The sequence below is a fragment of the Tachypleus tridentatus genome, chromosome 5 (genome assembly GCF_004210375.1).
Source record: "Tachypleus tridentatus isolate NWPU-2018 chromosome 5, ASM421037v1, whole genome shotgun sequence".
In the NCBI taxonomy this organism is placed as follows: Eukaryota; Metazoa; Arthropoda; class Merostomata; order Xiphosura; family Limulidae; genus Tachypleus; species Tachypleus tridentatus.
In genome coordinates, this window is record NC_134829.1 from 25,972,471 (window position 1) to 25,990,949 (window position 18,479).

The following is an 18,479-nucleotide window of genomic DNA, read 5'->3' on the forward strand; positions in this document are numbered from 1 at the left end:
AAAGACTTGATTGATGATGTCACCATCGGTCAGACCAGCAAACATTACTGGAAAATGCACGATAGAAATGTATTTGAGAAGTCAAACTTAAAACATATAAAACTTTATAACGGCACGAATACAAAATTTAACGAAACCGTGAAAGCAAAAACATTTTCAAATACGTTATTGTTCAGGGGTGGTGGAAAGTATAAAAATGGGAATCTTCTTGTAAGTGACAGCCAGAAAATTACTATTTATTGAGAGGGTGTTTCGCCTGCGATGGAACAACCTACTCTACGAAATACTTGGGGAAATAAACATTTTTCTTTTGACACAATCTTATTTTACCCACGTGAATCGAACTGTATGTAGAACTAATTATGCAAGTTTGCTCAGTTTATTTTTTCGTACTTTGTATCCACCTTTTATTTCTGTATATTGTTTACCACTAGAAAACGTGACAAAGTTTAAAAGACGATGTTGTGCAAAGATCCCATTGGCTGTTTTACCATAAAACTTTTATTTACTTTATCTGTCTTTCGCCGTGTTTTGAAGAATTTACTCCTAGTATTTTGCAAATACTTGCAGATAAATGACTAAAGAACAAGTCTACACTTATCTTATCACATGTATATCCTTAATATCAATCAATGAAATCGCATGTTGCTCAGTAAAACCAGCTAATCGCAAAGTACGCTATCAAATAAAATTAAGACGTTTCTTTGTTTGTTTGTTTGTTTGTTTGTTTTGAATTTCGCACAAAGCTACTCGAGGGCTATCTGTGCTAGCCGTCCCTAATTTAGCAGTGTAAGACTAGAGGGAAGGCAGCTAGTCATCACCACCCACCGCCAACCTTTAAGCTACTCTTTTACCAACGAATAGTAGGATTGACCGTCACATTATAACGCCCCCACGGCTGGGAGGGCAAACATGTTTGGCGCGACGCGGGCGCGAACCCGCGACCCTCGGATTACGAGTCGCATGCCAGGCCCTTTTGTAACATTAACATACACTTAAATCAATAAATAATACAAGTGAATGGTGTTAATGATTTTAATTAATAAAAACTAGTTTACTGCATCTATCTATTTATATATAAAACGCATGCTTGTTTTTTTTTAACATGATAGAACTTTTACTCAACAATAGCAATGGAATGATACAGTAAAATGAAAAATGACTTGAACTCTCCCAAACTCCTTATTTTACTTACGTTGCACTTCCTGTATTCTTCTGTGTAATAACCGGGCGTGGCCTAATGATTAGCGTGAAGAAATGTAAATCTCTGGGTCATTACTGGCGTCCTTTTCCTGCAAAAACACACTCCATACTTCGTGGCCCAGGTGCGTTATTAGAGTGGTAATCAAATTCCGCTATTCGATAACATAATTCGCAGTGTGGTCTATAGCTCCATACAAATTTCTAAAACAAACACGTTTCTTGGAAAAGAGATTTACAACACCTTCGTGTGTTTGCGTATTTTTGCAATAATACTGTATTTCATAAAATATTGTAAAAATCTTTATCTCTGAGCTGACGGTTGTTCTTCCTACTAAAGATTGTCGTTCTTAGCGATGCTGTGATTTGGTGTAAGCCAATACAGCAGTAAAATAATTACTCCAGTAAAATAGTATTTTAAAATCAATGTGTTTGCTTTTGTAAATACGATTATGCATAAACGTTTTGGAAACAACCTAGATTTTGATACACATCTACCAAAGAACGCCTGTCCATCAAAATTAGCAGAAGGTTCGAAACTAATTAAGAACAAACAACAATGCTATATTCATCTAACAGAAGCTAAAAAGTAAATATTAGCAGGTGAAACTGTCGCTAACAAATAACTACTGTAATTTACTTCACCCAATTACACAAGAAAGCCAACAAACAAATACTGTAACGTTAAGCTGTTACCTGATTAAACCACTAATCACAAGAAAGCCAACAAACAAATACTGTAACGTTAAGCTGTTATCTGATTAAGCCACTAATCACAGACGTTAAGGAGAGTTTACTTATTGAAAATCTTTAAAACTCAAATTTACACATTTTTCAAACAGTTTTTAGTTAACAATATCGTTGCATGATGGTAGAAGGTCTTTTGTCTAGTTATTCAGCTTCTAATAATTTGTTTTTTTCTTCATAGTTAAGCACAAACCTATACAATGGGCTGTCTGTGCTGTGCCCACCCCGTGTATCTAAACCCGACTTCCAGAGTTGTAAGTCCACAGATATAACACTGTGCCACTGGAAGGGGAAATGATAATGTATATATTCTCCATTCTGTTGTAAACAAACATTTTGAGAAAAAGAAGAAAGAAATCTCGAGATTAAAATTATGGACGGCTGTGTGCACATACCATTTGTATAGGTTTGCTCGAAAGGTACAGGGTGTTCGGAAAATCACTTTGCGTTAAGGCGTGCGGTTTGTAATGTGAGGGTCGCGGGTTCGCGCCCGAGTCGCGCTAAACATGCTCGCCCTCCCAGCCTTGAGGGCGTTATAATTTGACGGTCAATCCCACTTTTCGTTGGTAAAAGAGTAGTCCAAGAGTTGGCGGTGGGTGGTGATGACTAGCTGCCTTCCCTCTAGTCTTGCACTGCTAAATTAGGGACGGCTAGCGCAGATAGCCCTCGAGTAGCTTTGTGCGAAATTCCAAAACACAAACAATTTACTTCAAACCAGCAACTAATAGCGGTGTTTCGAAACAAATTCAGAAGGATCCAGATCTGTATTGATGCCAACGGGGGCCACTTTCAACATTGTTTATATTCTATATTGAAACATACCTGTTAATAAATATATAAGCACACAGTGACTTTCCGAACACCCTGTATAAAAACTAAAATATAATACTTTAATGGACTCAGAAACAATCACTCTCAGATTTTACCACCTTATATTTATTAAAAAATAACACTAAAAATACTTACTGTAAGATTATCCTATCATATAATTATTATGTAACGCCAAAAAACAAACAATTTAAATATATAACCACAACAGAATAAGGAAAATACAGGAAATAGGTATCAGGTGATAACATGGCATAATTATACCATAACATAGGAAATAATGAGTGTAAGGAGATAAAATGATATAATTATATGATACTGTAAGAAATAATGAGTGTAAGGAGATAAAATGATATAATTATATGATACTATAGGAAATAATGAGTGTCAGGAGATAAAATGATGTAATTATATGATACTGTAAGAAATAATGAGTGTCAGGAGATAAAATGATATAATTATATGATACTGTAAGAAATAATGAGTGTCAGGAGATAAAATGGCATAATTATATGATACTGTAGGAAATAATGAGTGTCAGGAGATAAAATGGCATAATTATATGATACTGTAAGAAATAATGAGTGTCAGGAGATAAAATGGTATAATTATATGATACTATAGGAAATAATGAGTGTCAGGAGATAAAATGGCATAATTATATGATACTGTAAGAAATAATGAGTGTCAGGAGATAAAATGGCATAATTATATGATACTGTAAGAAATAATGAGTGTCAGGAGATAAAATGATATAATTATATGATACTACAGGAAATAATGAGTGTCAGGAGATAAAATGATGTAATTATATGATACTATAGGAAATAATGAGTGTCAGGAGATAAAATGATGTAATTATATGATACTGTAAGAAATAATGAGTGTCAGGAGATAAAATGATATAATTATATGATACTGTAAGAAATAATGAGTGTCAGGAGATAAAATGGCATAATTATATGATACTACTAGGAAATAATGAGTGTCAGGAGATAAAATGATATAATTATATGATACTGTAAGAAATAATGAGTGTCAGGAGATAAAATGATATAATTATATGATACTATAGGAAATAATGAGTGTCAGGAGATAAAATGATATAATTATATGATACTGTAAGAAATAATGAGTGTCAGGAGATAAAATGGCATAATTATATGATACTGTAAGAAATAATGAGTGTCAGGAGATAAAATGATATAATTATATGATACTACAGGAAATAATGAGTGTCAGGAGATAAAATGATGTAATTATATGATACTGTAAGAAATAATGAGTGTCAGGAGATAAAATGATGTAATTATATGATACTGTAAGAAATAATGAGTGTCAGGAGATAAAATGATGTAATTATATGATACTGTAAGAAATAATGAGTGTCAGGAGATAAAATGATGTAATTATATGATACTACAGGAAATAATGAGTGTCAGGAGATAAAATGATATAATTATATGATACTACAGGAAATAATGAGTGTCAGGAGATAAAATGATGTAATTATATGATACTGTAAGAAATAATGAGTGTAAGGAGATAAAATGATGTAATTATATGATACTGTAAGAAATAATGAGTGTCAGGAAATAAAATGATGTAATTATATGATACTGTAAGAAATAATGAGTGTCAGGAGATAAAATGATATAATTATATGATACTGTAGGAAATAATGAGTGTAAGGAGATAAAATGATATAATTATATGATACTGTAGGAAATAATGAGTGTCAGGAGATAAAATGATGTAATTATATGATACTGTAAGAAATAATGAGTGTCAGGAGATAAAATGATGTAAGTATATGATACTACAGGAAATAATGAGTGTAAGGAGATAAAATGATATAATTATATAATACTGTAGGAAATAATGAGTGTCAGGAGATAAAATGATATAATTATATGATACTGTAAGAAATAATGAGTGTCAGGAGATAAAATGATGTAATTATATGATACTGTAAGAAATAATGAGTGTAAGGAGATAAAATGGAATAATTTTACTATAATACAGAAAGTAATGAGTGTAAAAGGATAGAACGTTATAATTATACCATGATACATGAAATAATAACTATCAAGAGATCGCATTGCAAATATTTCCTGAAAAGATAAAAATTAGAAAGTTATGAAATGTCATCAAAGAATTCCATCAAAAAAAACAAAGAAAGATTTTTATCGGATAACATCTTGGTATAAAACCAAGTATGGTATATACATTTATCAAAGAGGTAATATGGTATATATTGGGTTGAGGAATAATTCGTGAGCGGTTTTTCAAGTTAAAAAAATATGTTCATAAATGAAACGCTTTCGCAAAATATTTCATGTCATTTGGTAGATAATTTTTTGCTCTAATAGATGGTGTGTTTGATTTTCATATGTCTTTAATTTTTGCTTTCATTTTCAGCTCATTAAATGGAATGTCAAGTGGACAAAATCGAGCATTTTCGACACCATCTGCTTTTCGCATTTAATTTCTTGCAATTTCGTTTAAAACAATGCATACTATATACCTTGGTATTACATGAAATAAAGTATCATAATAAATGTTTTGGGTGTAATGTGTTCATGCATTGAAGTATTGTATAGTCTTACATGTAATGCTTGAATGAAATTATTTAAAAACGCTCACGAATTATTCCTCAACCTAATACATTTATCAAAAAGGTAATATGGTACATACATTCATCAAAAAGGTAATATGGTATATAGATTTACCAAAAAGTTAACATGGTATATATATTTTTATCACAAAGGTAATATGGTATATACATTTATGAAAAAGGTAATATGGTAGATACCATTATCCAAAAGGTAGGGAATACTTATTGATGCTTATATCACAGTATAATGTTACGAGAAAACCAAGAAATATGATCTTCAAGTGATATTATCAACAGGGATTTATCAAAAATTATTCTCGAGCACCAATATTACAAAATTTTACGAGGAAGTTATGAAAACAGTCACTGCCAGTAACAGACTGTTATGGTTATAAGAAAGAATATGTATAATTTATAAGATTCTTGCTAAACAATATTATTACATATTCACACCGACATACTGAATAACCATTTGTGTCATATAATAACGTGATACAATTCTGCTTGAAAGCTAAAAATAACCCAATCACTAAAAAGCTAGTAGAACCGATTTTTAATGGCTCCAGCTCCAGTTTTTACATTAAATGATAACACAATAGATCCGGTGCTTAACTCTAACTTAATTAGCACGAGCGAATGAGAAGGTATGGTATTGATAGTTTTACATTTATTTCATGTTTATGAAAACTTGGATCAACTGAAAGCGATGGCATGTTTTTATTATAAGTACAATAATGAAACGAGTAGTGAAGGACACTTCACTGTGTTTTTACTATTGGGGATTTTAATATATCAAACACGAGGAAAACGAAGCAACAATAATTTTTTGTTCATACTTCAGTTCCAACATCGTGAGTGAATACAAATAAAACACACATTTCAATCTATTCTTCGTTACAACAGGTTTGGAATTACAATAGCGATACATCAAACATTTTTTCCCACGAGTGCAATAAAAATACCAAAAAATTGTCAACCGTATTCATCGTATAGAGAAAGTTGAGTGAAGAATAAATATAATGTGATGATTGTCTTCAACAATACACAAAGTACTCGTGAAGTACGAAAGATTCAATTTCTAAACCGTATGACAATTTTAGACAAAATACAAGGTATGTGGGGAGGAGACGTCAGAAGTGATGTACACAAAGTCAGAGATGAATAAACGAGAAGAGAAAATAGCAACAGATGAAAGAAAAAAGGTGATGCAGTAGTTGGAGCCATATGAAGACACAGACATCTAATGTTTAATGGCCAGTGGCCAAAACTGGATGAACGAGTTTGTTCACAGTAGAATGTGAAGCATTCAGTTTAACTGACTTGTCATAGTGAGGATCATAAGATCATGGACCTCATCACAAGGATGAAGACTGGTTTTCTTGTGGCCCGGAATGGTCAAGCGGTTAGAGCGTTCAACTCGCAATATGATGGTCGCGGTTTCGAATTCCCGTCACACTAAACATGTACATCCTTTCAACTGTGGGGTCGTTATAATGTGATAGTCAATCCCACTATTCGTTGGTAAAAGAGTATGCCAAGAGTTGGCGATGTGAGGTAATAATTAGTTGCTTTCCCTCTTGTCTTACACTGCTAAAATAGTGACGGCTAGCGAAATAAAAAAAAAACAACTACAATAACAAGTTTTCTCAAAAGAAAAAGTCAAATTGTTAAGAGTCTCATCTGATAAAGATCAGTATTCAGGTCACAGAGGAATAAGATTCAATGACAAAGTTCACCATGTAGTTGGTAAGACATAGTATAGAACAGATCTACAAATGATGTCGTAAATGAAATAGCAAGTAGACAAAGAAACAAAAAGATTGAAAGAAGGTCACGTGATCAGTTGAGATACTATAAATGTAGACTTACAGTATGTTGAAAAAGACAGACGATGCTTAATTGTCTGAATTTAGACTCTAAGGGTTATTTATGAACTTCTCAATTCAGTGGTTAAACGTCACAGAATGGTTAAGCCTATATTACAGCTGTCACATGTAAAGGTCTTGTTTTCACAATATTGAATAATCTACAAAGTATCTGAATACAGTTTCTGTACTGTTTAATGGTCTTAGCTTTTTACTCAGTTGATCGCTTTGTGATAGATTTAGTGTTTAGCTGTTCCACGTATTAATTTTATTTTTAGGTTAACTTTTGGTCAACACTTTTTGTAAAACCTGGTTCACAATCACTGGCATAAAATTCTTATTTATGTTTTAGCTAACGTAATGGTGTTAGTTACATATTTCGACTGTTTGATACATGATGGTTGTAAATAAACTTTCACTTCATACAATCACGTTATTTTGGAAAGTTATATATAAATATTGTTACTTACCCTCAATCCACACAAGTGTATTAGATCTGCTCTGCAAAAAATATACGTAAAATTAAAAAAAACAAAAACAACGACACCTATACTCTCGAGATAATAATAAAGGACCCGTCAGTCAGAGCACTTGGTTTGCAATTTAAGGATCGAGGATTCGAATTCCTGTCCCACCAAAAATGTTTGGTCTTTCAGCAATGGAAATGTCATAATGTAACGATCAGTCTCACTATAAAATTGTAACCCAAGAGTTGGCGGTAAGTGGTAATGACGAACAGTCTTCCTTACAGTTTTTCACTGCTGGATTTGGGACGGCTAGAGAAGATAGCCCTCGTGTAGCTTTGTGCGAAATTCAAAACTGATCAAAAAGAAAAAAAAACTATATGTAAAAGCCAACGTTTCACCACTGCAACTTCTTGGGGGCTATATTATTAAGACTGTTATATGTGACACTTGCAACATAGACGACTTAGATTGTGTCAATTGAATGTTACTTACCTTTTGATTTATACAATTTGATTACGTCTGACGTGTAAGTGTTGTATGTAAAGGTTGTTATCGTAACTGGAACAGGCTGGTCCAAATTTAAAACACACGGAAAAAATCTTATTTGTTTATTATATTTTTCTTGTATCTTTATATATTCTGAAGATATCTAAACATTCCTTGCTTCTCGGCATAGTGTATTACAAAATAATTTTTGGACACCAAATCCTAGACTTACGTTTGATCAAAGTTACCAAGTTCGTTGTTATTTGTTTTTATGACAATGGAAGTGACACATGGTTAATGTTCTACAAATGTTTAGCACACTATGACATTATCATTGTTAAATCACAAGTAACAAAGAAGGGAGGTTTTACTGTCTTAAGGGTTTTGAAGTGACATCATAGATAAATCTTTAGTAGATACACACTTGACTTGGAACTTACCTGTTATAAGTTACAATGTCCGACGTAATTACTTTTTGGTTTTAGTTAGTTTCGTTAGGTTAAAGGCCAGCTATATTGGCACTACATAAAACACCTGGTGGCAAGAGTACAAAGACGGTGTCATCAAATATCGTGAGCGCGGTTGGCCTATATCAATGATAAAAGTATCCCTATGTAATACTCACATAGTGCATAACGTTTTATCTCAAGTTTAGTAACATATTTTATAGTTTTTCTTTGACACAATACATCTTGACGTCTTCTTAGGCTGAGTTAAGTATAAATAAGACATGCGATGAAAAACTTTAACCAGTTTGCACAGAGCAGAAGCAGCTTATAATAGTTCTGATTTTAACTCTGCAGCTTGAGTTGATATTTAGTGAATCTATTGGTATAATATTAGATAGAGTTGTCCCAAAGTTTTTTTTAACTCTACGGCTTGAGATACGTAAACAGATATTTTATCTTAATGTATATTCTTGTATAATATCAGGTTGTTCGAAAAATTATGGCGGATTTTAAATTATAGCTTTAATAGGAAATAAAAAAATTAAAAGGAACCTAGTGAATCTACACATAGTTGTCAACGAGAAACAATATTATTTATGCCATGACGATAAAACTCTGAAGTCCTAGACCTAAAAAATTCTTTAAAGCCATTCTCTGTTGCTACTTTGCTATTGAATCTTTTGTTCTGAAAAAAGCGTCGAGATGCTTGAAAAAGTGGTAGTCGGCAGGCGACAGGTCTGGAGAGCAAGGAGGACAAAAGAACGTTTCATGGCCCATTTCACTGAGCTTTTGGAGCGTCATTTGAGCAACATGTGGCCGAACATTATTATTAAGCGATATTGGTCTTCTCTGGTTTACTAACGCTGGCATTTTTTCACGACACTTTCTATGGATTTCTTTCAGTTCTCAACAGTAAACCTCCGCTGTGATGTTGTGGCCCTGGTTGGCCTGTAATTGATAATACCGGCCGCAAACCACAACAGTTACCTTAATCTTCTGTTGATGCAACTTTGACTTTGGGAAGTGTTTTGGAGCCTCGTCACGTCTGAGCCTTTGCGCAGATCGCTTTCTGTTGTTGTAAAGGTTCTACTTTTCGTCGCAGGTGTCAATTCGATCAAGAAATAGGTCATTTCTGTTGCGCAAAATCAGTATAGAGCGCAGTTAAAAACAGTGATTTTTCTGATTCTCACTGAGTTAGTGCGGAATCCATTTGTCGAAGTTTTTCACTTTTCCAATTGGCTAAAGATGATCCGAAATTGTGGAAATGCCAATAGCCAATTATTGTGCCATTTCTCGAACTGTTTAACGCGAATTTCTTTTCACTTACGCTCTTAGTTCATCGTTTGCAACATTATAAGAGCGTCCTCTGCTCTCCTTATCTTCAAAACTCCCATCTCCATTACGAAACTTTTGAAACCAACGTGTGTGTAGGTTCGGAGGTGGTTCCTTTGCCCCCATGCTTGGTTAATATTAAGAGCTGTTTGTAATGTATTGTGACTAAGAGCAAACTCATGCCAAAAATGATGAGCAACTTTTTTTTCATTAATTGCAAGGGGATGAAATATTGGAAATAAAGTTTTAGAAAATAATAAAAGCGAATAGAAGAAAGTTTTAGTTTTCCTGTGGTATATATGAAGTAATAAAAACAGGTTTCTTATCTCTATAAATCACTAAAATGTCAATATAAAAGTCTGCCATTATTTTTCGAACAATAATAGCCAGTTTTATCTCATTAATTGGGCAAATATACAAATAAAAATTCAAGAGTATTCTGAGTTTGGTGTAAACATTGTATTAATATTTTTTGTTTAATCAACACGCTAACTTTCCAGTGTGTGATTAAGTCAGGTCGGGTTGATCATATTAAGTCAATACATCGAAGGTTCTTCGAGTCATAATATTATTTAAACACTTTACATTCACGTCGTTTTCTTAGCTCTGCTGTCCGAACAAAGTGAAAATTACAACAGGTTAAGATTTTTCGATCTAGTTTCACAAAATGGAGAGTTTAGGGACATCAACTTCTAGACTCACGGTTCTTCAAGGTTGTTATGTGACTTGTTTACTCATATGATAAAAGTTCTACGAATCCGAAGCATATTTTTGACATTTTTCTACTTCTATTCTCTAGCCTAACTTTGCGTGATATCACAATTAACAAACAAAAAAGTGGGGGTTTGCACTCAAAGTCGTGTACCGAAGTTTTCGAAGTGTCATAAAATCATATCCAAATCTTTAGAAGGCGTAAACTTGGCTTGCTTGTTTGTTTTTGAATTTCGCGCAAAGCTACTCTAGGGCTATCTGCGCTAGCCTCCATAATTTAGCAGTGTAAGACTAGAAGGAAGGCAGCTAGTCATCACCACCCACCGCCAACTCTTGGGCTACTCTTTTACCAATGAATGAATTTCATTTGAAGTATACTTGTTAAATCAGTGTAGGGTTTTCACGTACAGAAAACGTGATTACCACAAAAACTGTTTTAACCTGTACATTTTACTTATAACATTATCACATGGATTGGCTACAGCTTTAAATTTCCTCAGAGGAATTTCAATCATCACATTTAACAAGTATTCCATTTGAACTTGAATATATATTACTTCATTTAGTAAAATGGAAATACCTGTGTGCATCGAGAACTTCAGGAAAATGAAAAGTATCTGTAACTTTTAAAAATTCTCAGCAAAATCAAATCCTTTCTATTCAACAAAACGTTCTACTAACAATACTTAAAAAAGAAGTTACTGGAAGGGATTCATATTTTCATATCCATTAAAAAAATACACGCGTTATATTTGTTTTTGTTTTGTTTTTTGAATTTTGTGCAAAGCTACTCGAGGGGTATCTGCTCTAACCTTCCCTAATTTAGCAGTGTAAGACTAGAGGGAAGGCAGCTAGTCATCATCAACCACCGCTAACTCTCGGGCTACTCTTTTACCAATGAATAGTGGGATTGACCGTCACATTATAACGCTCCCACGACCGGTAAGGCGAGCATGTTTGAAGCAACGGGAATGCGAACCCGCGACCCTCAAATTACGAGTCGAACGCCTTAACCCACTTAGCCATGCCGGGCCAAACTTGGCTTGAAATTTACCAGTTATAGGTTAAAATGTTTAATGTTATTTAGCTTTTCGTCTCAACTGGAGGTTTGTTTGGTTAAAGGTCAGTAACATTAGAAGTACGTGAAATATTTGGTGGCAAGTGCCAAATGGTGGCTCCACCAAATGAGATGAACCCGGTTGACCCAGGTCAAGGAGGAAAACGTTTCTAACGTAATGCTTGGATAACAGTAGTGTTGCTTCTTCGAGTTTGGTAGCACAATACATTACTGACACAATACGTCTTGACGTCATATTAAGCTGAGTTCCGCTATGAACAACACGTGATAGGGAACGTTAATCAGTTTCCTCAGAACATGAGTTTTAATCCTAGTCACATGATTGAGAAACGTAAGTAGATATTTGTTGTACCTACTGGTATAAGATTAGTTAATGCTATCCCAGACATTGGCTTCAACTCCGCAAAATGTGATACGTAAGTAGATATTTGATTATTTGTTTAACTATATTTTCAGTTAACGTTATCCCAGACCTTTTATTTTAACCCTATGACTTGTGATACGTAAGTAAATATCTGTTGTATCTATTGATATAAGTTTAGTTAGCCTTATCTCAGAGATGGGCCCGGCATAGCCAGAGCGCAGATAGCCCTCGAGTAGCTTTGCGCGAAATTAAAAAAACAAACAAATAAAACAAACATCTTAGAGATGTAGTTTGAACCACACAGCTTGAGCTATGTTAGTAAATATTTAATGTTTCTATGGTCCATTGTCTGTTGTATCCACTTAAAGACTATTCTAATGTCAAACAGTTGTGAGGAAGCCGCAAAGTTGAAACGTGTTTAATCTTTTTAAACATATGTATCTGGAGTGTGAAGGTCGTTGTTTCTAAACTTTTTCACCAAAATATAGTCGAAAAGGTATGGAACTGAAAATAGCAGATCATTCCTGGTTGTGTATCAACAGTGTATTAATATATCATGTTTAATTAATACGGGTGAGGCCTGGCATGGCCTAGCGCGTTAAGGCGTGCACTTCGTAATCTGAGGGTCGCGGGTTCGCGCCCGAGTCGTGCCAAAACATGCTCGCCCTCCCAGCCGTGGGGGCGTTATAATGTGACAGTCAATCCCACTTTTCGTTGGTAAAAGAGTAGCCCAAGAGTTGGCGATGGGTGGTGATGACTAGCTGCCTTCCCTTTAGTCTTACACTGCTAAATTAGGGACGGCTAGCACAGATAGCCCTCGAGTAGCTTTGTGCGAAATTCCAAAACAAACAAACAAAATTAATACGGCAGTGTTTGGCACTGGTTGATCCACGTGCACGCTGAAATGAGAGCACCTTAACCTAGGTAAGTCTGTGTTTGTGTTTTCTTATAACAAAGCCATATCGGGCTATCTACTGAGCCCACCGACGGGAATCGCACTCCTGATTTTAGCGTTGTAAATTCGAAGACATACCGCTGAACTAGCCTAGGTAAGTCAAAACGTTTTCTGACACATATGTTATCAATACAGCTTATCTATCCATATACAAAACATTAACAACAACTAAAATAGGTTTATATCTCAGCTGAGATTTTTGCTTGTGAGTAGAATGTGACGTCTGTTATTAAAAGGGATATGACTGTCACCAGAACAGTTTGTCTATCATAACTACAGAAGTTTGTTTGGTTTAGAAACTTTACGCGGGACTTCTTGCGCATAGCCGTTCTTAATTGTGAACTACTGGTAAGGCAGCTAGTCAACAACATCCACCGCCAACTCTTGTCTGACTAAGTAGAGAGATGTAAAACTTACTCACTGTTCTAGCACTACAAGGCTCTAAAATACAGAGTGCATTTTAACGTGAACGGTTTACAAATCTCAAACCATCGGATTCAGAGTCAGAGTATGCTAACCATTAGTCTGATATGATCCCTCAAACCTTTTATTATTACTATTATTTACTTTATACAAATAGTTTTCTTTATACTTGTATTCTACAAATATATATATATACCAAATTTTCGTCTTATGTCAATGTAACAAACTTTCTGATAAAAAGTAAAGATTTTGACTCCTCGTGTGGACTCGTGGTTTTTAAAGCAATCGTTCATCCCTGAAAGAGATCGAACTTCCAATGTGGAACCTATTGTTCATAGTCTTCCACGCTGTGTTAACTGATTCCACACCAATATCATGTTTTCCCATCTCTACGTTTTAACTCGTGTTACGTTTTCTTTACAAATATCGGTTTTGCACATTACGAACTATTTGAATTAATACTGTTGTTAAACATAACAGACTGATATAGTAAATTTAATTACATACTTAAACTTATGATGTGCATATGAATATGTAAATCAAATGGCATAAGAGAAAATTAAACTAATCATGTAACATGTAACAGATATCATTTTTGTAACAACCATTGCAGGAATAAAATTAGTTTATTTTTATTATTTCAATTGGTCCTATCCCGATGATTATATATTTATTTATTGTTTTGTTTCTGTATTGTATTCTATATAGTAACGTAACGAATAATGTATTCGATCGGTTAATTTGGTTATTGTTAATCGCTGAACTACATAATAGGCTATCTGTGCTGTGCCCAACATGAGTATCGAAATCAGATTTATAGCTAATCTATTCGAAAGACTAGAGAAAATTCTACAATAAATATATGAATAAAACAGATATCAGTTATTGTGTTAATAAGTTTAATTAACAACACAGTTATCATAAACAAATGTGAATGTTGATATTTTGTGTTTTGAGGTATTTTAATGTGTCCTATAAACTTAAATATTATGAGGGAAAATATTTTATAAACGTTCCTAAACAACCTTAATTGGACCTACCCTAATTAAAAGAATGTACCTATACGTTTCTAAACCAATTAACATTTATAAAATTCATTAGCAATTCTTTTATTCGTAGGTATTGACTAAATCACAAAATGGGAACGTGGATCATCCTGGGTAAGTTAAATCACTACTATCGTTCTTTACACTGATTTACTTTTTAGTCATAAGATGTAGTTTATCTTCTGGATGCTTTTATTTAACACGGTTTAGTTTGTGTATATTTATCAACCAAACTGGAGACAAACATGGAGCAGATAACGAAAACGATATTCCTAATGAAAATACATCACCATTTTAAAAGAAAAGTTATTGTATAAATATAGTAGAAGCAATCTAAACATTCAATACAAGTAAAATCAAATTTAGTGCAAGGGACAACGGACTACAGCTTTTTCAGGGGCATAGATTTTTATGTTTCAAATAATAGTTACTAATTTCTTATTCAAAGCGAAATAACATTGGTTAAAACTTGACTTATCATTCCAGTTGTTTGTTTGTTTGTGGTTAAGCGTAAAACTACACAATGGGCTGTCTGTGGTCTGCCCAGCACGGGTATCAAAATCTGGTTTCTAGTGTTGTAACTCTGAAGATGTACCGCTGTAGCACCGAGGGCATCACTTCATCGAAAATTATAGTTTAAAGGAAAAGAAATATATGTATTTATACATTCACCAGATACACTTGAATAAGATAGTAATAATTATACCTCATTGAGTTTGTAATAATTATATCTGAATGAAATACTAAAAATTACATCCGAATGATAAAATAATAATTGCATCTGAGTAAGATAGTAATAATTACCTGTGAACGACATAGTAATAATTACATATGAGTGAGATTGTAGTAGTTAAATAATACTTCTTAGTGATGTAGTAATACATAATGTATGTTTTACAGTAGCATGCAGTATAGCAGCTGTGACCGCCTTACCTCGGGTAAGTTTTACTGTAATGTGATTGATCGGTTTACTAAAGACCCATCTGTTATCATAAGCGCCCTGTGCTACTAAGCTGCATCAATTTACACATTAATAGATGTTTAGAAAAAGAAATATTGTCTCTTTTACATAATGTTATATATTTTAAATCAAATTTTTTGAGGCTCAAGTATTTCAGATGTATTGGACAATACTCATAAGCTAATTTGTATGTTCTATAAGGATAATAGTGGAACAAGTCTTCTTACTGGTTTATTTTTATCAAAATTCCTTGTTGAGCTGTTGTTATCACCACTAGCTTCTAGTCAATCTTTTAAATAACATCCATGGTAGATGTTTTTATCATTTGTATATTCCTGATATGTTCGAATTCCAATTAGTTTATTATCAACCTGTTGAAATCTCCATCATATCATTGGGGAGATATTTGACAATCTATTAAAATCACCACCAGTTTCTTAGTTAGGTGTTTGTAGCTTCACTGTCTTTGTTGATTTATGTGTGCAATTGAAATAATAATAAAACTATAACTAAATCCGGTCTAGGATTTTAATCAACTGTTAGAACACTTTCCGTTATTCTAAGTTTTTACTCTCTCTAAGTTTTTTTCATTGTTAAACTGGTTGGAATTAATCATTTTATATCACGAAAAGAACTGACGCAAACTATAGATACTCAACAGGTTATTTACACAAATACAGAAACACATGAAGTCTACATAATTTAAGTTTATAAATAAGAAATGAACGCTTACTTTTCAACACGTCAACTTTACGAAACGTTTATGTTAATTAGTTGTTTGAATACGTTTTTATTGTAATTGTATATAATACTTATATCCAATTACTTTCCGATTAACGAATTTGACTTTAACTATACCCCATGTTTTTAATCATATAGTAACGCAGGGGTAATCAGATTCAATGATAGTATATTATGGTTGGAAATCAATTTGGTTTGTTTTGAATTTCGCGCAAAGCTACTCGAGGGCTATTTGCGCTGGCCATTTCTAATTTAGCAGTGTAAGACTAGAGAGAAGGCAGGTAGTCATCATCACCCACAGGCAACTCTTTTGAATACAAATAATGTGATTAATGGAATTCAAATCTCCGTTACAACAGACATGCTCGCCCTTTCAACCGTTAGGGCTTTATAATGTTACGGTCAATCACACTATTCAGTAGTAAAAGAGTTGGCAGTGGGTGGTGATGACAAGCTGCCTTCCTTCCAGTCTTACACTGATAAATTAGAGGCAGCTAGTGTAAATAGCCCTCGTGTACCTTTGCGCCAAATTCAAAAACAAATAACAAACAAATATTCTAATTTTGAAAATTTTAATAAACTTTAAAATTTAATTTTCTTTCAAATCTCTATTTATTTCATTGTTGATTCAGCAATAAATAAACATTACTTTCTTATTTAACAATGAAAAAGATGTCATTAACATAACTATTGTTGCTTCAAATACATACAAGTTGTTTCTGTTACTGTACAGTCTCCTTTAGTGTGGTTCTAGATTTTACAATTAAACCTAAAATATCATTTCATCTTAACAGCTCCGCACTACTTCTACGGTATTTTTAAACTTGATGTTATCTCTTAAAATATTATAGACTTTTTGATAATAATGTTCTATATTAAGAATGACAGTACTGTTACCTCTATCTGCTTTCAACAAGGGCTAAATTTCTGTTACTTCTTAATTTATACGATGTATCCAACTTTCCGCTAGCCTCTCATGGGCTTATTTCTTAAACTTTTAGCCCCTTGTTGAATTGTTTGTAGTGACACTAGCTATTTGTTAAAGTGTTTGTAGCACTATTAGCCCCCTGTTGAAGTGTTTATAGTACAAGTAGCCCTTTGTTAAAGTATTTGTAGTATAACTAGCCCCTTGTTGAGTGTTTGTAGTATTACTAGCCCCATGTTGAAGCATTTGTAGTATAACTAGCCCCTTGTTGAAGCATTTGTGGTATAACTAGCCCCTTGTTGAAGCATTTGTGGTATAACTAGCCCCATGTTGAGCTGTTTGCATCACTAATATTTTATTCACGATCTCAGTTACACCACACATTCCATGGTGGTTGTTCATCTGTATATTATAGTTTTCTTGATCAGTTTGTACTATCGCTAGCTGTTTGTAGTTCCTTGTTTGTTGAAATATCTATATAATAAACATTTCTAGCTTGTATTCAATTGTATAAATTATTGAATTTTTACCTTTGCTATATATTTGATACACTGGCGTATTTGTCGTATTCAGAATTGCTCAGGTAATATTTATAAATATTTTTTTTTTCCTCTGCAGTACAAGCGGCGAGCATACGAACTTCCAGCTGGAGCCGATTTACTTGTTGGAAACATTCAAACTACGTTTTCGTGCCCTGGAGATGGCTATTATGCTGACGTGGACAACGACTGTAAGGTATACCACCTTTGTCACACAGTCACTCATGCTAATGCTAAATCAGAGGTACAACAGTGGAGTTTCATGTGTGGGAATCTAACAGTTTTTAACCAGTTAACCTTAACCTGCAGTTCTCCAGAGGATGTTCCACCGTGTAGTAAAGATGTTTTGAACCTTAATGATAACATTGGTCTTGAAGACAATCTGACAGAACAAGGTACAGAAAAAACAGGTCCGTTACTAGGAGGAAGACTTCCTCTGATCAACAGGAAGTTTGAAATAGAACTTCCTGTTGCAGCTGCTCTTCCTCCAGATATACGTATTATTGCGTTTAATCCAATTGAACTAGTTACGAAGAAAGCACCGGAAGGCGTAGAAGCACCATCGGATGTGACGCAAGAGAAAAGGGTGAAGAGCGGTAGATAGAACAGCAACAACAGAACATGAAATATGTATTACATGTGGCTTATTTTTGTGTTCTGTCATCATGTGTGCGACATTTGGCTACATATTCTTGTACAAATTGTGAATAAACTTCTTTATTCATAACGATTTACTGAGCGTGAG

At 33.7% G+C, this 18,479-nt stretch overlaps 1 protein-coding gene across 4 annotated transcripts; it reads left to right on the top strand.

Moving 5' to 3' along the window:
• Positions 1-12,007: 12,007 nt before the first annotated feature.
• LOC143250766 (uncharacterized) lies at positions 12,008-18,468 on the top strand. 4 transcript variants are annotated; one of them, XM_076501728.1, is made up of 4 exons: positions 12,008-12,111; positions 14,642-14,682; positions 15,469-15,506; positions 17,814-18,468. In XM_076501728.1, the coding sequence occupies exons 2-4, from the start codon at positions 14,661-14,663 to the stop codon at positions 18,336-18,338; spliced, it is 585 nt and encodes a 194-aa protein (XP_076357843.1). In that variant the 5' UTR covers positions 12,008-12,111; positions 14,642-14,660; the 3' UTR covers positions 18,339-18,468. The 4 variants fall into 4 exon arrangements, with proteins under 4 accessions (XP_076357843.1, XP_076357845.1, XP_076357842.1 ...); XM_076501730.1 differs by having other exon boundaries at positions 12,023-12,111; positions 15,472-15,506; XM_076501727.1 differs by having other exon boundaries at positions 12,039-12,196.
• The last annotated feature ends 11 nt before the right edge of the window (positions 18,469-18,479 follow it).

What these genes read in the sequence shown, in the direction of transcription:
- LOC143250766 (XM_076501728.1), top strand. Translation starts at nt 14,661, where the DNA reads ATGGGAACGTGGATCATCCTGG. An exon ending in GGGAACGTGGATCATCCTGG is followed by an intron (nt 14,683 to 15,468) that starts GTAAGTTAAATC and finishes TATGTTTTACAG; the next exon opens with TAGCATGCAGTATAGCAGCT. An exon ending in CTGTGACCGCCTTACCTCGG is followed by an intron (nt 15,507 to 17,813) that starts GTAAGTTTTACT and finishes TTTCCTCTGCAG; the next exon opens with TACAAGCGGCGAGCATACGA.